The 22,408-nt window shown below is 41.0% G+C and overlaps 1 protein-coding gene across 1 annotated transcript in view; it reads left to right on the top strand.

Annotated features, from left to right (window-relative positions):
• Window positions 1-22,408, top strand: part of MUSK (muscle associated receptor tyrosine kinase) — a 55,125-nt gene that overhangs the window by 5,558 nt on the left and 27,159 nt on the right. The window contains exons 3-6 of the mRNA XM_079331664.1: window positions 2,049-2,200; window positions 3,596-3,723; window positions 4,206-4,347; window positions 20,376-20,500. Coding sequence (XP_079187790.1) covers window positions 2,049-2,200; window positions 3,596-3,723; window positions 4,206-4,347; window positions 20,376-20,500 — 547 coding nt within the window. The remainder of the gene's footprint in view (window positions 1-2,048; window positions 2,201-3,595; window positions 3,724-4,205; window positions 4,348-20,375; window positions 20,501-22,408) is intronic.

Raw genomic sequence — 22,408 nt, 5'->3', positions numbered from 1 at the left:
ATCATTTATCACCTCAATCCCTTCTTCCAGAAGCCCAACATATTGTTCTTAAAGCCATTCCACTCTCTCTCTGAGACACAGTGCTTTGACCAAAATGAGAAATAAATGTTAAAACACTTCTTCTGGTAAGGCCATAGAGCTCATGCACTTCATTGCTTTACTGGGGTTTCTGAAGCAGCATTAATAACAGCAAGTGTTTCACTTTCACAAGGCATTAATATTCAGTATTCCTGGATACAAAAGCTCAGACTAAAGACAGTGGAAAAAATTAGCTGAATGTATTTGTTACTTTCTAAAAACTCAGATGAAAATATTTGCACAATGGAAAAACATCAGATTGGAAAACCCTTGTTTCTAAAAAAAACCCATATGTATTTCTGTTCCTCTGTGTGTGTGCATCAAACTTCAAAGGGCCTAGTTACTAGTTAAAGCAATTAATATCAACTATTTAATTTCCAAAATTTTCTTCTCTTGCCAAGGTCTCAGCATCCTGGACAGACAGTGACATTAACCTTCAAATCAAAACACTATGTAAACCTTCAACTTCAACGGGAATAGAGCCAGGGCAGAGAATACAGTCAGGACTAGTCTTCTGGATGTGCCTTTACTTTTGACATCAAAACTTGTGCAAGTAAACCAGCAGGTGCCCGGTGCTGAGTGAAATGGTTACCTGTGCCACATTCCAGAACAGGGCTCCCACAATGAACTTCCTTAGGAGAAGAAGGGGGCAGAGACAGCATGTCTTTTACACTACAGATGACTTCATGGCACACTTTCTTCCCAGCTCGGAAAACAGGAGGTAGATGTAATACTGAATGGCAAAATGCTGTTGAAAGGAAATACATGCCTAAAACATCAGAAATGGAACATTCAGATTAGTCAACGACTACTGTACAATTTTTAACAGTAAAAGATAAAACCTGGCATGTGTAGTGGTCAGATATTTGTTACTGCTCGGGACAAAACACTCAGGTCAGAACTCCTTTGCCACTGTTCTTTGGAATCAGAGTCCAATTGCATGAAGGTACTTCCTAAAAGCATCAACAAATGTGTGAAAATAAAACACAAAGAAATTTACTGTTTGTAGTGCCTTTTCATACTGTTTATTTATATTTATTATAATTTTGCAGTTTTGCAATGCAATTCAATAGCTCAGCCCTCAGATTTCTCACCATCTTTCTTTTTTCTTTTCCTGGCTCTCACACTTGGATACACACATTCCCCCTACTCACATACCACACTTTGGTCATGCTCACATATGAGATTGGTCTTTGCTTCATATACTTCCATATAATATCCTATATTTTTGTTCCTCCAGCTTCAGGGCTTTCTTTAGCTCCTTGAAATATCCAGATTAAAGCCTGCTGTAATTAAACTTCAACTATCCTTGAATCCTCTAATTTTCAGATGGCTTCAGCACATTTCTTTGCTTGTTTGTTGGTTTGTTTTTTTTGCTTGTTTGTTGGTTTGTTTTTTCCTTTTTACAAGAAAAATAGACTAAACCACTCCAGGATGTAGACACAAAGTTCACGGTTTTTTGTTGTGTCTTTTTGCACACTGAAAAGTATTTCCATAACTTTATCTGTTTAATTAAAAAAAAAAAGTCGATTTTGTTTTGCTTTGTTTTGTTTTGTTTACCCTGGAGAAAGTTTCTTTAAATAATTTAATCCAGCTCTCACTCCTATATAAGCATCTTTCTCTTATGTTGAGCAATTATACCTAAAACAGGACCTGGCTGGAAAAGATTATTTGTGCTCGTGCCAGTCTTTGACCAGTCAAAACCCCAAACATGATAACTAATTTTACCAATGTCTGGGTGGAGGAAGAATTGCCACTACACTAGTGACAGTCAGTAACTCCATGGTCCAGTGAGAACCTGAATCTTAAGGCTGAACTCAGCATTTCAAGCACCTTCCCTTCTGCTTGTGGGCTGAAAATCAAAGGTAAAGCTTACTGCCATTTGTAGTGACATTAGCAGTCTGCATATTCAAGTGCACCTGCCTTTCCTTGTCCCTGCTGTCCCTGACAGTCTGTGCTGTGCCCTGCAGGCTGTTTGACACACGGTACAGTATCCAGAGGGACGGGCAGCTGCTGACCATCCTGAGCGTGGAGGACAGTGATGATGGGGTGTACTGCTGCACAGCAGATAACGGAGTCGGGGCGGCTGCGCAGAGCTGTGGGGCTCTCCAGGTGAAAATGCGTAAGTGGGAACACAATTTCTCCCTGACACCACCTGAGTGTTCAATCAAAAGCCTGAGCAGTGTCCCACATATGGTGCCTGGGGATCCGCGTTCAGGGCAGGGCCCATGTTCTGGTGAAGCTAGGTGCAGTCCTTTGAGTCAGAGACATGGCATACGGGATAACAACTTAATGCAGTTGTGATAATTTACTTTATAACACACACTTGTTGTACTATCAGAAGACAAAACTCGATGCTGTGAAGAATGCCTTTTGTGCAAAACTCTGTAACAAATGCACAGTTTGATAGGTTAGACCTCTGTGGCAATACAGCATAGATCCCTGGTGAATTTTAAATGTAAAATTCCACCAATCAGATTTCTTCCTGAGGATGGCAAAATCAAATAAATTATGTTCAGATGCTGTCAATAGCAGTGTTGAATGGCTTGGAGCGCCATGCTGTAAATCTCATTGTCCCACACAGAAGGCAAAAGACTTGTTCTTGCAGAGAGCTACATATGTGCCAAAGATTTACTGGTGTCAGTACAGCCAGACTCACATGGCCAGGGTTATTTACACAAACACTTTAAAGCGCAGCGGAGGTATATTGTGGCTAAAGCATGTTTGTAGGAAAGGATTTGTCTGTGCTAATGAGGTCATCCTCAGGGTCTGGTAATTCTGGAACTCTGCATCATCCCAGTCACTTGCAGGTTGTGGCCAGGAAGTGATGCTCTCTGAAGCTTGTTTTTCTGCTGTTCATTATTGTGCAAGGGCCTCAAAATGTCAGATTGCCCAAAATACTGAGGCGATGATCTGTTATACTCTCAGACTAAGCTCAGACTAACACCACGTTCTTTCAGTAAAATGAATTTAAATGTATCCCTCATTAACTTTAAGGGAGTTTGATTGCTTGTTCTTTAAGGCTTAATTGTCCTTTTCACTAGCATAGTTAGAAATCCTTCAGTTAAGGATATTAATTGCTTTACATGTCCTTCTTGTTGAGCTAGAGGCAAGCCTGGGTTGAAACTCTTTCAAACTCAATTCAATCCAGATCTGAGCTTTGACACAAAACAGTGTTTATGCTGTGAAAAATGTCAGAACCTGGAATGCTAACATTCTTCAATACTGGAAATACTCTTATCTGAATTTGGATTTTAGCCCAGGCCCTAATTCAAATGACTGTCATACTCCACTCAGGAAAACAAATAACCCATGCAAGTTTTTGCATCCATGAACTGAAACTGAAGCTGCACTGGAGATAGTTCTTTCTTACCAAAGCACTTCATAACCAAGAAAGACTGCTCTATCTTTCAGCAATACATAGGAGCAGATTTTTAAATGTAATTTCTGAATTTGTCTTCTGAATATTATCTCTTACCTTTGTTTCAACTTTAATTTTTGATTTTTAAAATTTTAGGACCCAAAATAACCCGTCCACCTATAAATGTGGAAATAATAGAAGGGTTAAAGGCTGTTCTTCCGTGCAGTACAATGGGGAATCCAAAACCTTCTGTTTCATGGGTCAAAGGAGAAACAGTTGTAAAGGTGAGTAGAGAATGTTTTTCAGTAATGCTAATTTTTGCTAAAGGTAGTGTGTTAAATATTAGCGTTAGTTATAATATTTGTGAATTCTAGTAGCTAGAAAGGAAGCATTTAGAAAATCCAGGGCTCATCTCACAAATATCTTCATGTGCAATAATTCTTTATGCAAACCAAATCTCTGAATATCTGTGTTTTATGTGATATATGCTTGTTACTACTAAGTATGGCCAAATACTGAGGAAAGCACTCGTGAATGTTCCCTTAAGTAAGAGCCCTTTTGAAGCTATAATTCTCTGATCTGCAAAAATAGCAGTGGGTGAGTATGTGACAATACTGAGCAGGAAGAGCTGGCCCTGAATCCTTGAGTTGTAGAACATGCATAATGATCATGCATATAAGCTCAGACTTTGTAAACAGATTTTTGATGCTGTTTGTGTGCAGTCTGCATGTAGAGTCCTCACCTCAGTTGCTCCTTCCTTTGGCAGGAGACTGCTCGCATTGCTGTCCTTGATTCTGGGAATTTAAGGATACACAATGTTCAGAGAGAAGATGCAGGACAGTATCGTTGTGTAGCCAAGAACAGTTTGGGCACAGCCTATTCGAAACCTGCAACTGTGGTGGTGGAAGGTGAGTGGCTTTTGAAGCAGGCTGAAGCTCCATGCCAGCCCCTCTTGCATATCCAGTTAACTTGAATTAACCTGAAGTATTGTGTTGATGTTTTCTAAACCAGAGGAGAGGAGAGGAGAGGAGAGGAGAGGAGAGGAGAGGAGAGGAGAGGAGAGGAGGAGAGGAGAGGAGGAGGAGAGGGGAGGAGAGGAGAGGAGAGGAGAGGAGAGGAGAGGAGAGGAGAGGAGAGGAGAGGAGAGGATGAGGAGAGGAGAGGAGAGGAGAGGAGAGGAGAGGAGAGGAGAGGAGAGGAGAGGAGAGGAGAGGAGGGGAGAGGAGAGGAGAGGAGAGGAGAGGAGAGGAGAGCTTTATGCCTTTGTAGACTTGAGCATTTTCTGCCCTCTAAATCAACACCAGATTGATTTTTCAGCTCCAGGTCCTTATGTACTCTGTGTCCAATTCTTATGTACAGAAGGTATTTGCTTTGTGGTGTGAACCACCACCAGTTTCAGAGTGCTGAGAACAGTAGACAGGTGTACCTAAATGTTGGAATGCAACAAGGCATTCTGTCTTCCTGAATCCTGTAAGAAAATTTGGATTTGGCAAGGGCTTGTGGAGTGAGTGGGGCAATGACAGAATTAGTGAATGAGCTAATTTTTATTTCTGATTCAGGATTACAGTAATGCAGAAAGTAGAGAAGGGTTTTCATTTGCTAAGTAAGCTTCAAAATGCTATTCTAAGTTACATTTTGCCTGGAACTATCAGAGGTTATTTAGTGTGCAATCCCATTTCTAAGAGGAACATAGATTTCCTTCTGGGAGCAGTTATATTAGATCCAACTAAACATTACACATCTTTCCTAAAAAATGCATTAATTTTTCAGGGAATTTTTTTTGTCCTTTCTTAATATTTATACATACAGACTACATATACTAGAAATTCCTTAAATAGCTTTAAAACAGGAAGACAGTTATTCTTAACTTAGATTCAGAATTGTGCTTCTCCCAGGCTAAAAGCTATGAAGCAAACTGAAAACAGCTGGATCTTGATGTGAACAGCTTGGGTCCTGGGTTTAATTTGACCCCTGCCATTGTGACAATGGGCAAAGGCTTGTTGAGAGCTAAATTGTGAATGGTAGATACTTGGTGTCATGCACACAAATGTTGAAGGCCCTCCAGCACTAAAATTCTTTGCTCCAGATCTTCCAGAGGCAGTTAGGGAACCTAAAAGCAAGCTGGATTTGCACCAAAAATCCAGACTGCTAATGTTGATATATTGGTTTTTCTCCATCTCCAGAATTACGCAGTGGCCTGTTAATTCAAGGACTGGCAAAATAAGCCACAAATACCCCATCTGGGGTGTGTATGCGTGCTCTTTTTAAAATGAAGAGGATTATTTCCTAATTGATCAGTGGCAGGTCAATACTACTGCACAAATGAACCCCTCGTGTTCCATTCATATGTTGGGTGAACAAATAAATCCTCTCCTCCAGGCTAACCTTGGTTTCTCTGGTAGGACACCTATATAACATACCTAATTTCAGGTGGCCACCCAAGTTAGACAGACCCATGTTTGGTTTATATTTTTGGCTTCCAAAATCCAGTATTAATCCTGACTTAGTACATAGAGTGAACTGTATGGGATCCATTTGTTCGAACTGATAACAACATTCACAATTCTGACACAGCTGTTTGCTATGCATACAAACCCCTTCCCCTCATGGTATTTTAGATTAATTTTCATGGATAGCTAGCCTAACTACATGTGTGCATACCTGTGTATGCCAGCAAGTAGGTATGTGCACACATCACCCTCACACACCTCTTTTACTATTTTTAGTATTCCTCCCCTCCTGACTCTCCCACCCCATTAGTATCTGCATTTTAAAATAACTCCAAATAAATAATATACTAAAATTATTCAAAGCAGGAAAATCACACTCCAGTATTCTTTGAGCATTCATTGTGTTTGGAAAATTTATACAAATTGTTGTTTATTACTTCTTTAATAACATTACCATATTAAAAAACAAAAAAATCTTGGTCCTAGTATTTGCTGGAGTCCCCAGCCTACATAGTGTAGTTTAATATTAAAATAAATTGAATAAGCATGGCTGGTTAGCTATGAATATTCAATTCAAGGCAAGTGTCCATTCAAAGAACAATGTAACTATTTATGTGTAACTATAACGAGATGATGTGGATCCTGATTTGTTGTGCACTTCCATTTTAATGGGTCCAGCAATAGTCCTGTGTGGCATCCCACCCTTACATGGAAGGGAGCACCCAAGGATCATGGGTCCTTGTGGTTGAAAAGAATGAAAAAAGTAAGAAGGTGTGCAAAAGCTTACCAAATTACACCAAATTACACATTTGGCATGGAAATGTGTGTGGTAATCCCTGACTTCCTGCATAAGCATGGGATGGTGGGTTTTGAATAAAGGGCTAGGATGAGAGGAGATGGACTGAGAGTGAGAGAGAGATGGATTAAAGAGGAGGAAAGAGAAAGAAAAGAAGGAAGGAAGAGGGAGATATCAGCAATCCTGGCTGGAGCATCAATCCAGCTGAGGGTGTATGCAGGTCCCTGGAATGCAATGTCCCAGGCTTCCTTGTCTTTCTCACAGTGAAGCTCCATGTCCTGGAGCTAAGTTTCTCACTCTCTATGCAAATGAGTTACCATGTGCAGCCCATTCTTGTAGACCTTTCTGGAAATGGGTGTAGGGCTTCAGGGATCTTGGGTTCTCTTAATTCCCCCTTACATTCCATGCCTTCCCAACTCCCTCACTCCTGTGCCTCAGCTGCACTCTGTTGTGCTTAGCTCTAGGGGCCCGAACAAGGACACTTGTCCCAGAAAAATACTTTCCTACTTCCATATAGCCCCTTTCTCCAGTCATGGTTGGTAATTGGCCATTGCTGCCAACAATCCTTGGCTGACTCCACAGATGTGTGGCTATCAGTGTTTGAGACACACACATTAGCTCCTTATCTTCTGGGCTTCCACATCCTGCAATTAGCTTAAGGCATTGTTCAAGGTGCAGAAGTGTTCTTGAAAGACTGACTCTTCGCAGGCAATCAGGCTCCTTAATATACTTTTGGTCTACCACATGATTAAATTACTTCCTCAAATTGGCCCAGAAATTACAGCAAGTAAATACAGCAAAATACATAGAGTGAACTGTGCAGGATCCATTTATTCAAACTAACAGTCTTGGCCAAAATGTTTAGACTTCTGAGGTACCTTACAGTACTATATGTCTAGTTTCAGTGGTCCAAGGTAGAACTGTTTGAAAAATGCTGCTATTTCAATATTCCAAATTTTTTTCTTCTATTCCTTGTCAGCTTTCTACAACATTCATAACACTGGCCTCTGTTTATTACTTTTAAAGCACAGCTTTAGTATTTTTAAAGTTTTATTATCTTTAAAGGAAAGTTGAAATAATTTGAGCAGTATGTTTTAGGTGAAAATTCAGGTGCAGTTCTTGTCAGGAAAAAGAAAGCACTGAAGGCCTCTCTTAGTGGAACTGATTTTTCAGTTCCTGATTCTCATAAGTGAATGTGATGAAGGAGATAAGGATTCTGAGGGTTCTTCACCCTGCACAGATCTACCCCAAGTTAGAGCTGTTTGCTTTCCCAAGACATGTTTCAAGCACCAGGGCTTAGGTCATGAATTATAGTAAGTTAATCCTTCAGGATTTCAATTAAAAACATTTAAAAGTCTGCCTTTTTGCATCTTTTCTCCAAGTCTGGGGCAAATCCAGAAGAATTTGGACAAATGATTGTGAAATAGATTTTTTCCTGTAAGATGCATAATCCACAAGTTGCAGATACATTATCATAATGGACCTAATTGTTTGGTTTGTGGGAAAAGCTTTAGTGGGAAAGGTTCTTTACTGGGAATTGTTTTATAGTCTATGGACAGAAGTGTCTCACTGAAAGTCTGCTTGGGGTGCCTGGAGGGTATTAGGAGAAGAAAGAGACCATGGAGCACTCCCTTGATTTCACATCAGGGAACAGGCTCTGGAGATGAGGGATGGATACAAGAGGGAAGCATTGGCCAAGTGAGCTAAATTAATGGCTAGGCAAGATAAGCATCATTCCTGAAGAAGTGTTACACACATTTTTATGATCTTGGTAGCAGTCCTGTAGTAGTAAAATGATACATGTCTTTGTTTTAGTTCCGAGGAATGTCTCAGAGGGGTAGGGTTGCTTCTTTCTGACGTCTGCTGGGGTCATTATTAATTGGTTCTCCATTAGTGAGGTGGTTCACAGCTGTGGAAAAGCTGTATGGTATTTTCCTCACTTGGTTCTTCTAGTTACAGCCACTAAACTTATGAAGAAAGGACTAGTGAAAGTACTGGTAAAAAGCAGAAGTGCAATAGGCAGAAGCAAACCTTTTCTACACTACTCTGCAAAACCAAACAAATAAGAGATGCTAAGTTTGTTTGGTCTGCTAAAATTAGCATGTGAAGATGACTTCCTCTTGCTACTGTACATCTACAGATGTCTACGGAAGGTAACACGTGCATTGAGACAAAGAAACAATATTATAATCTTGACTGTTTGCCAAGAAATGAGTTTTTACTTTCCTGGAGGCAACATTTCTGACCTAAAGTTTTGCATTAATTTTCTATTATCTTGAGCATTTTGCTAATTAGCTTTTTAATAATTACATTATCAATTTTGGTACACTTCTGCAAAGCCTAGAAGAGTAGTGAAACTCAGGGAAGAAGTACATTGCCAAAGGATTTCCACAGGTTTCATGTTTGCTGTACTAATTCTCAAAGTGAATCTCTGGCTGAAAGGTTCCTGGATAAATCCAAGATTCAGGACTATGGTCGAATAGAAGCATTTTCTTGCTTACCCGATCTGTAGTTTACACAGATGTCTGATTGCTGGAGTTTATTGACAAGATGTTGACTGAGACAGCTAAGATGTTCCAGTTTTATCTGAAATCTGAAATCACTCCTTTGGAAATAGAGAAGCAGCTATTGCCATCAACAGTGTTGAGCTTTATCATCAAATGAAGAAATTCCCATTGATGTAAGTGAAAACTTGGGGCACGGTATAAAACTGTAAGCTGTTCCAAGAAGGTATTTTTTGGGCCTCCTCTGAGAATCTGAAATCTTTAGGGTCTGTAAGACCTTAGTATGTTTTTTTTCTTTATCCATTGGATAGCTGTTTATGTACACAGTCCACAGAAGGGGAGGAATTTTTGTTTTTGTTGGTATTTGCAGTGACATCAAACCAGTCCATTAACAGGACCAGTTCCACAAAAGTCACACAAGAGCTTTTCAGGTTCAGCTTCTAGGCCTGCTGCCTAAAACTTCACATTCTTCAAGGTGTAATGTGAATTAAGTAGGGTATTCTCCATATCCATTATGTATGAACTGTGTAATGTTAAAAGAATATATTTCAAGCCATGAGCTCTTGTGTGGTGAGAGGCAAGGGAATATTCCTGTCACAAACATGCTTATCACTCAGACATAGAGTGAAGCTGCCTTGTTATTTCTTTCTTAATATGTAAAACAAATTTCATTGGATTGTTCCACTTTAGTCTCTCACTGTCTTTTTCAGATATTGTCCTTATACCCAGCATTCAAATTATATGTAATTCTGGCATTAAATAAGAAGTTTATTGCAGAACAGCCACAAACCAGTAAACTTTGTAGTGATTTACAAGTGTCATTGCCTGACCTGGGCAATGTTTTTTTCTTTGTTTTGGATAATGTTACTTCTGTCTTTGGGGGAAGGATAGTGGCACTTTGAATTGGTGGAATTCATGTGAAGAAGGGCTCTTGTCCTTCATTCTTCAAAACACAAAAAAAATAAAAAAATAAATTGAAAAGTTTGCCATGAATTTCTGACAGTTTAGAAATAACACCTGTTTACAAATGAAATAAACCTCATAAGCCTCATTTCAGCCTAGCCTTATATTTAGCTTCAATTATTGAAAGAGCATTTTCTGGAAATTAAAGGAGTTATTGTCACTGAAATGTACAGGGTTGTGGCAGATTAGGCACTAATACAGCAGAGGTAAAATATTCTTCTTAGAGGTGTGCCTCCACTCTTACAGCAGCATGTGAATGGCAGTCTTCTGATATAGGAAGACAGTGTGAATAGTCTGCTGGAATGTAGTGTGCAAAAGGTTTTTCTTCCCCTGTGGATAAAAACCAAACTTCTTGTCTTTCTAGCTGTATCCAGCTAGTGAAACCTCTGAAGTTCTAGTTTGCTCAGTGATGCATTTTTAACATTGAAAAGTATAGAAAAAGGCATTAAGTACAGGGACTGCTCTGTGAGAGGAGAGAGCATGTTGATGGTTCTGTTCATTGTGTACTGAATTAGATGAAAGTCCATCTTATGATTTGTATGAAACTGAGCTTTATCTCCAGCCTGTGGGACTTGTGGAATTCAGGAGTACACTGTGTGATAACATTTAGATTTGAAGTTGTCACTCTACAGACACATGTCTAGAAGTTAGCAATCATATATCTATAAGGAAACCAACAAACAAATTAGCCAGGGCAAACGTGCATGGTGGTTAACAAAAAACTACCCATATTCTCCATGGATTTATTGACATTTTTGATTCAAATCTCTGCAGTTTCTATCTGTCTGAAGAGGAAATGGTTGAGGACTACAGACCCTTTCTTTAACTAGACCATTTCATTCAGCTCTCTGCTGAAGTGTTGCTGCTCTGCTCCATCCTGTGCTACTATGCAGCAGCACATAAAACAGTCAAATCAAAACAAAGGTAGGAGCAAGGCTCCTTGCACTCCCCTGACTTAGATGTTGTTTGGTTTTGCGTTCCAGTCCTGGTAGATAGAAATCTTTTCCTGGCCACATTTTATTGCTTATTACTAACTTCTAAAATAATACTCTGCCACAGGCCACAAAAATATTCCCCTGTAAGCCACTTCTGAAAATTGCCTTAGCCTTAAAAATAGGAAGGTTTTCCTTGGAGAACCATCCCTTGAGAAGAAAGGACATGCCAGATTTGGTCTAGATTTTTATTTTATTCATTTAGTCTAAATCTTGTGTAACTGAGGGGATGGCAGACTAGCTAACAAGAGAAAGCAATGCCATTGATATTAGTTAAGAGACTGTGCCTGTAAAGTGTAAAGCACTAGCCTCCTTCAGCTGTTTTTTGGATGCCTTATATTGTGTTGGGACAAATTTGCATCACAGACAAATCAATAGACTGGCAAGTCACACCAAAATTCAAGTAAAAGAAATAAAGTATGTATTTAATGCAGAAAATTTCAGCAATTTGGACAAACCATATTCCAGAGATGTTCTGTATTTCAAATGAAAGCTGACTCCTGATATGTCATCCAGAAAGCTTTTCAGACTTTTGTGTCGACTTGCCTGCACTTGGCATAGATGCTGCAGAAAAGGGAGTTACCAAGAGACCACTGAAGCAGCCAGTCAGCACTGTTACCTTGCATTTCCCATGGATTAGGTTTCAGTATGAAATCTGAATTTTTATCTCTATCATCTTTTGAGGCAGAGTGTTTTGGGTCAGGTGAACTGCCAAAGAGCAAACTGACAAGGAAGTTTGCAGTACTAATTTAATTGTCATAGAAGTATTAAGTATCACAGAAGTTTTAATATAAACACTGAAGAAGAATCTTTGGCTCAGCCTTGAGCAGAGGCAGAAACTCTAGGAAAGGATGGCTTTCCTGTTCATGTTGGTGCTGATGTATGTAGGACCTGCAGGCAGTGTCTTATGACAGTAAAGGATGAATACAGCAGCTTGATTTTAAAATTACTAAAGGTTTGGGGGGAGGAAGCATTACTGGGAAAGAACAAGTCTGCCTGTAATTACACCAAAGTATTTGACTGACCTCAGTGGGGTAGCGTGGGTGTAACTGAAAACCCAGAATATCTCATTAAATCTCCTCCTACCTGTGGCATTCACCAGAATCATCTCAAGGCTCTCAGATGCTGCAGATACAACCATGGCCCTAATTACAAGGCAACAGGACAAGTTGCAGGAGGAGGAAAACAGCTTCAGATCTTCAGTAAATGACAAATAGGTGTGAGCTGTTCAATTTAGTCCTGAGGCTTGCTCTGCAGTGACATTGGCAGGAGGTTCATGTTGCCTTTGAGTCATTATCACAGGTAGCCTCCAGCACAGAGGAGCTGCAGTGAAGGCCTCCTGGGAACATGAAGTTTCAGACAAGGCATATACACAAAACTCTTCTTTAAGAAGCCACATCTGAGCCTGCTATTTCCGTTCATAAAACCTCTTTGCCCTCTTAGGGCAAGAGGTCCAAAAACCTTGGGAAGGCACTTTTAAAATTTATTACCTTCTCACAGCATTGCATGAATTGTGGTTTTAAGAGAAAAAAAGGTATGGCCGTTAAAATCTCTCTCTTGGTTAGCTAGAAATCATGAGCTTCTCACAGAACAATGAAGGGAGTGGAGGACAGAAAATATCCATATCTATCACATAAAGGAGACCAGAGCAAACTGAGACTATTATTCTGAAGTGACTGGAGGTCCTCATAGACCCTCACAAAAAGGGCATACCAAACAGTGAGTTGAGAATTTGGAATGAAGATGGATGTCTGATATGGAAGGAACTACATGAGTTTTCAACACTACAAGTCATACATGCATGATCAATAAGGTGAGTCGGGAGCAGGCTCCTTGCTATCCCCGAACAAAGGAACAACCTAGCAGCTACTGCTAGTAGCACCTCAAAGTAGAAAGAAAGAAAGAACTTTCCACATGACACGTAATTAAATTTATGGTGTTGCTGTTACCCAGTGGTGGAGACCAGAGGTCAGGATGATGCATACATTATCTCATTTTTGGGTATCCCAATGATCCCCCGTAATTTTTTGTTCAATTCCTTAGAGTGGCATTTCTCATAGCCATGAAGATTTCAATACAAAGTGCTCACAAACTAGTACCCTTGGCATCAGTCATGATGGGTCGTGATCATGAATGGAACAAGAAAGGAATTGCTCCTTGACTTTGGGAGGCTGGGAGCTTCCTTTCCAATTTCAAGTGCAGTAGAGACTGAGATAAATACACCTGATATGACTGTACTGTAGATGAGACAGAGCACAGGGAGGCTTAAAAGGGTCTTTCCTTCAAAGAAACCAAAGACATATATAAGACCAGTACTGATATGAAAAGAATTTCCTCATTCATTTCCTTGGGAAGTAATTCGAACACATTATCCTCACTTGTCCTTGAATCTAGTGTTTGCTCTGTATATAGAGATGAGCACTTGCACAGAACAGGTTTTATATAGTTACACAGGATATAAGCTATCTATTTACATTTTACTCCTGGTTATTACATCTTTGCGTATTTGTGGTGTTTCCTTTGAGGATTCCAGAGACATCCACATGCAGTGTAAAGTCCTTCACAGCTGAGAAGTTTGTGGCTGATATGTTTGCCATCGCATAAGTCCTTCTACTAATGTAAACTGTTCTACCACCAATAAAGTTAGGAGTACATCGTAAAATAAAGTTACCTTGAAAAGCTATTGCCTTGCTAAGAAAAATTTGCTTTGATATCAGACACTAAAGCTTTGAATCTGAAGGCATATGGTTCAGGATGGAGATGATGCGCTTTGTTCCATCTTCCTTCCACAGAGATTGTGAATTGTCCCTGGTGTCCATCTCAGGCTCCAGGTTGAGTGTCTATGTCTCCACCATTGTGGAGTCTAGCCTGTGCTGCATGGTGTTTTAAGGACTATGACAAAACCAAAGCCACCCAATTAATATATCAGGAGCCAGAAGAGCTTGCATCTTGTGATTTTGTACAAAATGCAGCTATTTCAGATGCACTGGAAGCTTAACCTCTTGGGTTAATAACAGGATGAGGGTCAGCGAATGATGAAATACTGCTTGCTTACAGCTTCTTACAGCTTGCTTACAGCTCTTCCTCACCTTGCTCTTTTGGGCACCATTCATAATAATGCTGTTCGTTGAGAAATAATTGTGATTGTGTGGATTTCCTACTGCTCTTTTTTTTTTTTTTTTTTTTTTTTTTTTTTGATAACTCGTATACATATGGCTCCCTAGCAATAAGCATGTTTGTACACAGATTAAATAAAAATAGGTAAGCAATTTGATAGATAAAAATGAAGTATCTAATATCAGCTTTGCCTGAGCTGTTTTGCTTCTTTTTGTATTTACTTGGTAGGCTTACAAAAAGATAAAGTACTGCAACTTTGGTAAGAAATACTTGGAGATTGAAGTGAAACTGACCTTGCAGTTATCTTGGGATTTAATTATTAACCAATCCCCATTTTGGATATGCTAAGCCACATGTAGAACCTGCTGCTGCTGTGATAGGAGTGGTTGACAGTCCTTGCTGGAGAATTGGTTCTCCAAGGTGGTGTTTGGTTCTGTCATGTCAGCTGCAGAGGCTGGTCAGCTGCGGCTCCTGGAATGTGATTATCTGCAGCACACAGCCTGGTATGGCTGTCTCTGTGACTGCTGATCCACGAGCAAGGTGTGTGGCCTGTTCTTGGCCCTGGTATTTCAAGATCTTTTAGATTTTATTCAAGTAAATTTGTATTAGAAAACACAAATGCTGCAGGTTTCTGTGTACTTAAAAATTTATTTGTCAAACCTTCCCCTCGTCTCTCATCAGTGAGAAGGAAATGGAGTCTCTCCACTTTTTACCTTTCCTTGACTGCCTTCTTAAGGCTTGTAAGGAAAGTGAATAGTTGTGAGCTCAATGAACCTGAATGGGGAGTGAGGCAAATGGTCTTCTCACTGGCAAAAATCACAGTGACACAGATTCATGGCTCTTCAGATCATACAGCTGGCAAGCAGAAATATTTTTATGGCTTAGTAAGCAAAATCCAAGCCCAGAGACACCTCTGCAGACAAGAAATAATGCTGACCTTTCACGCTTTGGGTACAAAAGAGCTATGGGAACACTGACAAAAAGAAACAAAAACGCTTGCAATTTAGCTAAGTACTTACACATGAATTTTGCACAGTGCAAAGTCTTTGGCAGGATATTTATATCAGGAAACCTTTCAAGACAATAGGTAGTTTACCAGCTCCTGCAGCAATGTAAACACGTTAGATCTCAACACAACAATGCATGCAAAGGAAAACACATTGTCCACACAGGATTTGCCTTCACGTATGGTGTTCTGCAGCTTAGCTGCAAAGAAAAATTATGTGTAAGACTGGGTTTCAATCACCCTGTAAGCCATGTTTCATTGATAAATGCAAAGCAGTTGTGAAAGTAACACAGGTTGAGATATCAAATCTGGCGGGATGGACACATTGGGTCTGGCTCGTGTCAGGACAGGCTTTGGCTGCAGTGGGAAGGGAACTTTGCCAGGTGGTTGACAGCACAAACATAGCTCCTGGTGGCCTTGCCTTGCTTTGGACTACTGGGGATGCAGATGCTTTACAGTACACTAGGACTAGCAACAGATTCTTGGATGGGAAAGCCTGTGGATGTTGACAGGCTAGGTTAATTGACATACATGGGAAAGTCTTGCTCATATTCTCTTAAATACAGGGTTCACCTAAGCAACAGTGGCCTCTGGATAAAAAGTAACCTACTCCACATCCCAAAACTGGTCCTGGTGTTGCCTTTTTCCCAACCTGGAGATGAAATTTGAGATCATTTTAGTAAGGAGGTAATATAAGAGCAGATCTTTATCTGGAGGGTTTCAGGGGCAGTATGAAAGACACTCACAAAAGCCCACCCTCCCAAGGATGAGTGCATTTTGTAGGTTTTAGGAAATTAACATAATAAACAAAAAGCTCCAATGAGGAGGACGAGTGGTGGCGTAATTCCCCTGCAAGTCAAGCCCCTTCTCTGGAACTCCCCCAGCACTGGCTGTGCTTTGTCCATGAGAATGGATCTCCAAGAGTTGTTCTCAGCCTTGGCTCCTGGAGGAACCAAGATAGCCCTGGGGCCCAGGGCTTTGAGTTCTGGAATTTGTTTTATATTTCTTTCTGGGGAAAGGGCATGGAAAATTGCTGGGAAAACTAGCCACTAGTATCACAGGCTACAGAGCTATAGATACATGTGTGAAGATTACTGAAAATATATACAAGAAAAAAGGCAAAAAGCAAACTGCATCACTGGTGCTTCGGACATCACTTTGTCCTTTCCCCAAAACAGCAGCATGGCCCCAGGCCACTTACACAGCTGTCTGGTTGTGATTGGCCAAATCCAGCTTCCTTTAACAAGAAAATTTGCCTTACCCAGACTGAGGGCAGATATCTGCCAGGCCTGTGGGAACAGACCCCAAACCTGGGAAATTAAACATAGCTCAATCAAAGGCAATGGGGAAAAAAAAGCCACCTGGAAAGAGTTAGCTATTCAGCATGGAGGCAGGGGGGAGGGCATGCTACTTTAATCTTTTTATAGTATAAAAATTTTGTGACTGAATTAAAGCCTTACTGTTTGGACTGGATGATGTTACGTAATTCTCAGAAACGAGAGCAGCTGGCCACAGTACAGATACCTCCTAGCAAGTCCTGCAGTGCACAGAACATCATTTACCAAGGCTGTAAAAAAGTACATTTATTAAGGAACTTGGGAGTGATATTTGGCATGCTGGCTTGGCTTTTAGCTGTCTGGATTTCATTTACAGCTCCTCTGTTTTATTTTCCACTAAAATAAATAAACAAATTAAGCCATCTTTGCCCACTTTCCCTAACTGCTTTTTGGCATGCCTTTGGGTAAATCCAGTGCAGAGAACCCAGGGTATTGATGAGAATTTTGCTAACCTTGTAACGGCAATGTAGCTAAACAAGCAAGAGCAAAATCCACATTTAGGAGGATGTGAAGAAAGGCAGATGAGCAATGAAATATTAGGAATTGTCTGATTGTTGGAAATTTTCACTCTGAGGAAAATTTCAAACAAGACAAGGTCCTGAGCCTGCAAAAAAATGTGAATTTTACAAACATTTATGGCTATTTCCTGATTCTTCCTCTTTCTGCCTTTCACTCTACTCTTCCTGCCAGCTATACCACCACTATATTTTCCATTTCTTCCTTGCCTTTGCCCCTTTTTTTTACTTGTGGAATTTGGGGGTGGGTGAGGTGAGGGAGTGGGGAAGAAAAATCACCATTGTGGGGACTGTGTTCTGCCATTTAGATACCAGACAGATTTTGTTGCTCATGCAGTTGCCAGAATGGACTCTGAGCTCATTCTGGTGTTCTTGCCCTGCTTTGCACAGGTGGATGGTGACACTGGTTGCACTTATCCTGACTTTTCCACAGAACTCAAGTCTGATGACGATGTCAGTGTGTCAATCATCTACCTATAGATTAGGTAGTTGAAAAATAGCTGATGCTATTTTTTTAATACTGTTTCCCAAAGTGATTAAGAGCCCTTTGGAAAATATGTCCCTGGATTGGCCAGTCATGCTCCAAAACCCGTGGGAAAATCGGCCCTTGTCCCAGGAATTTCTCATTTAAAAATAAAATAGCACAATCCCCCCCCTTCCCAGTTTATTCCAGTAATAACATCTACAGCTACGTATGTAAGGTAGTCAAGTAAAATATTTGAAAGTATGTAAATGTAAATACCTGAAATGTTAAAGAATTAAATCTTTAACTTCAAATTTGAAGGTCTTGAAGAATGCACATGATAGCACTAGAAATAGAAGGAATTTCAATTCTTACACACTTTAGAAATCAGATTAGTTCTTATAGGCCAAATTTTGTTTAGCCATCCCTCCCTGAAGTACTTGCCACCAGAAACATGAATGTTTAGGAATTTGGTTGGATTTTTTTATCCCTGTATTTGGTGTTTTAGGATTTTAAGAATGGCCTGATGCTTTACACTGCACTGCAAGTGCAGTGATCAGTGCAGATGGTTGGACCCTGGGAAGGGGAATGCATCTTTCTGACCTCCCCATAAGCACCCTACCAGGCATGAGCTGGGCCAACCATAGTGCTTACTGTGGCTTTGCACCCTGCCTGTGCTATTGCCATTTTCAAAGTGTGCCTTTTTTCCTCCTGGCTGAAAGATCCTAGCAGATTTTGGGAGAGCAGGTAGTACAGAGGAGGACATATGTGCCACCATCCAGCATCAGCTAACTGGATGCTGGTAATTTGTCATTTTGATATTAACTTAACTGGGCAGAATCTGAGCAGCAGAGTCAGAAAACAGCATCAGGTGGGCAAGAGTCCCAGCAGCACACTGAGCAGCACAGGAAAAGCACTAAGGGCAGTATTCTGACTCTGGAAGCTCATGTGCTGGCTTCAGCCCGAGCCATGTGAAAGTAACTGCTGCCAGAGGACAGGTCCCAAAGTTTAGTATTTCTCCAAATGAAGTATAAAAATAATTATGAGCTTAGCCTGCAAAACTTGGGTCTAAATTCATAACCATCTGGTGTTAATGGCCTGAAGTGAAACTTTAGACAAAGGTTTCATTTTACTTATTATTCATGAGAAAAGCCTCTGGCCAGTCACTGAAGCTTAGGTTCGTAGCTGTTGCCTCACTGAGGGTTAAGGGGGAGTATAAGCCTGATGCTGCTCTGCTTTGACTTCAGGCAGGTGGGATTGCCTGGAGCACACAGAAGAATTAAGAAGCTCAATATAATATTTATCCACTCACCATTTTCACTTCACTGACATTAATCTTCCTGAAAGTCCCTGCCCAAGAGTTTATTGAATGACCAAAAGGTTTCCATGCTGAAATTAACTCCTACTGCTACTTATCTATGAGCAAAAGCTGTTCTCAGGCTCTTTGTCAAAACAAATCTCAGCTGTATGCAAGCTCAGAACTGGGTGGAAGAACTCTGTGGAAAGCATAAACTTTTTTTCAGTTCAGCTGAAATTTTGTAGACAAAGCCTTCCCACCCCAAATAGAGGGGGCAGATGTTCTAACTCTAAACAGGGCAAACAGAAGGTGGCAACATGGTGAGGTATGTTGATAAGGAGAAATATACAGATAAATGTGGCAAACGAGATCTCAGGCTTTCCTGACAACTCCCAAGAGAAACTTCCCTGCTTATTAAAGTTTCTGATGGAGACTTTTAGACACTGCTGTGTGGTCCGAAGGTGTTACTGACTAAGCATGAGAAATGTGAGTAAGAAATGGCAGTGCTATTGAGCCAGACATTCTGGGTTTTCCATTAAAAATTTTAGGTCAAAACTCAAATGTTCCAGGTGGGAAATTTCTCTTCTGTGCTTTTCTCTATGTGGTCCAAGTACAGCAGCTTGTGAAGACCATCAGGGTTGCGCTTCTGGATCAAAATAAGTTTTCAGCAAGAATACTTCAGTTATTAATTCTGGCCAACAGTTCTCCCCCCCCACCCCCCCAACAACAACAACAACAAAACAACAACAACAACAAAAAAAATGGTGGGAGGGAGTGAAGGGAATGCTTATTCTGCTTATCTGCAAAGTGCCCGGTAACCATATTTCCACAAAAGAAGCAGGAGCTGTAGAAATGAAAAGCCACTTTTAAAAGCTACTTTTCCACTGCAATCTTGTCTTCCTAAAGTTTTTGCCAGTCTTTTTCTCATTCCTTGATGCCTGATGTTAGACATTTTCCCCTTAGGGCAGCTTGTTGAGGTGTGGAAAATGCCAGTGTTTGCAGCACTCTGTGGCAAGTCTTAATCACTGCAATCAAACTGAGTTTATCTGACCCTTGACCTTCATGGCACATGTCCATACTGGTGGTTCTTAATGGTTTGGAAAAAGTTTCACAGGAGATCATCCTGGGCAGAGCAACATGGTAGCTTGCTGTTTTTTTGCTGTAAGCTGTTCCATCTTCAGCAAGCTACTGGAGAGTTTGCTCTTGGTTTTCTTATACATTACCTCCTCTGAGGCTTTGGACTTGACACAGAAATTTCCAGAGGTAAACTTTTGGTCTATAAGGTGCAGAATGAATATTTTCTTTCCAAATGCCTTTTTGCTCCTACTCCTCTCTCTCTCAACACTGCCACTCATTGGAAAGTCTGTTCTGTGCTCTGCTTTTATTCATGGAGCTGTGACTTACATCAAGACTCACTGGGGAGGGAGTACCCCCATGTCAGCACCAGCCTCAGCTTTGCATTATCATTCAAATAGCACTTTTGTCTTCTCTTACAGTATTTGCCAGAATCCTGAAGGCTCCTGAATCCCAAAACATTACCTTTGGGTCCGTGGTGACGTTGCGGTGCACGGCGACCGGTCTTCCAGTCCCTACTGTCACCTGGCTGGAAAATGGAAAAGCTGTAAGTGCCTCTTCTTCCTGCTTTTGGCACTGGAGGACTGCTATCAGCTGGAACCACAACAGGGCTGGTAATCAACACCAGTGATTTCTGTTCCTTCCTAACTTAGCACCTTGTTTTTCAAACTGGTTGAATCCAGCTCATCTCACTGCTGCAGTTTTCTGCTCTGAAAAAACATTGCCCCCTTCTCTAGGGTGTTGTATGACTTCATTTGATAGGATCTGGAAAGCCCAAGATGAAGAGTGCTTTAGACCCTTCCAACCTTCCTCCAAGCCAGAATTTCTAGGACTTTGCTGTGTATTTCTCCAGCTATCTTTCCTTTCCTTTTTAAATAATGTGATAATAATAACAAGACAAAATTGTGCATTTGACAAAGTAACACAAACCAAGGAGTTCCATAAAGCAAACTGTCTTGAGGTCAGATACCTGTGGAACAGCATTATGAACAGTCTATTTGAAGAAGAGAGTAGATATGAAATTTTCTAGACTGACGTATGTGATGTGAAATATGTCATGAATTTATCCCTGGCCAGAAGCATGTTCTTAAGAAAGTCACACCCTCATCATGGCAGGCACTAAGGGATGCAAATCAGCTGTGTCTCATAGGAAAGATTCTAATGATCCTGACCATCTAATATGGGTGCTTGCTTTCAATCTGCCTGGTTTTCATGCCTGTGTGTAGGCTATTGCAATACCTTCATTTCAGTGAGCTGAAGACCTACTTGGAGTCTAGTATTGCCTGTGTGGGACTGAGCAGAACACCACAGTCATGGCAGTTCTGCAGCCCAAGCCTGCCATGGGCTCCCTCTAGTCTTCATGTGCTTAAGGTGAACATGCTTTACACTCTCTTTGGTTTTTTGACAACTTTTTAGAGGTTGCAAGCCCCAGAATATGATTCTGTGGAGGCAGGTGGAGTGTCTGCTGAGCACAGGCTGGCAATTTGCCTCTGCTTTTCCTCATTGACCTCCTTCAACCCTGAATCCTTCTGAGCACAGGTTGATCCTGACCATTCCTGTGGACTTGCCTTCCAGAGGACCAATAAATATTCTTGGTACTTACTTCAGGGGGCTGTCATCATTCTGGTTTGTATACCCTCTTCCCATACATTAAAACACATTAGTAAGGCCCTATGGCTACTCTGAAGGCTGTTTTGCCTTTCTTGCCTCCTTGATACCTTATTGTGTCCTCCAGTCTTATTAGGGCTATTTTTCTATATTCCATCAATGTTGCTAGGCAGAGCAGCAAAGGAATCAGATCAGCCTCTGCTGAGGCCCATGGGTGCTTAGTGGTTTCTAATAATATTTAGTTTGAGACTACTGCAAGTGTTTATTTAAGACTTTTTTCCCACTGGGAATGATACCTTTTGCAGGAGTCTGAGGTGCCTGGCAAGAGCAGAATATTTCCAGAGCACAGACTTATGCTTTGCTGAGATCCCGATGGGTGGATCCCACAGAAGTTGAGGTGAAACATGAGATGATGCTCAGCCCCTGCCTGGGACACTCACTGCATGACTGGTTATATCTGCTCTGCCCCACTCCTGTCTGAAAGGCATAGCCCAGTCCCAGGAGGGTAGTGCTCCAGATTGCCTCACTTTAAGCATGGCAAGGAAACCTTAATGACAGCCCATCTCTGGGAGAGTCAACAGGAAGCCAGTGGACTGGAGATGGTGAATTTGAGAGTTGGTTCACAGCAGTGGTGAGTCATTTGAAGATTCAGCATGCCTGTGGCATTATGGTCTCTGAACATGGACCTGTAATTGTCCTGAGGCTCAAAGAATGGGAGTCTGCTGAGCTTACTGAGCTGCTCTCAAAGAGGAGGATGGAAACTCCTCTGTGCAGCAGCTGCCTGGCTTACCTAAATAGAAACACATTTCATTTTCCTCCTGCTAGGCACCACAGGGCATCATGGACC

The sequence above is a fragment of the Erithacus rubecula genome (assembly GCF_903797595.1).
Source record: "Erithacus rubecula genome assembly, contig: SUPER_Z_unloc_6, whole genome shotgun sequence".
NCBI lineage: Eukaryota > Metazoa > Chordata > Aves > Passeriformes > Muscicapidae > Erithacus > Erithacus rubecula.
The sequence above is the reverse complement of the archived record's forward strand: the minus strand, read 5'-3'. Positions and strand labels throughout refer to the sequence as shown.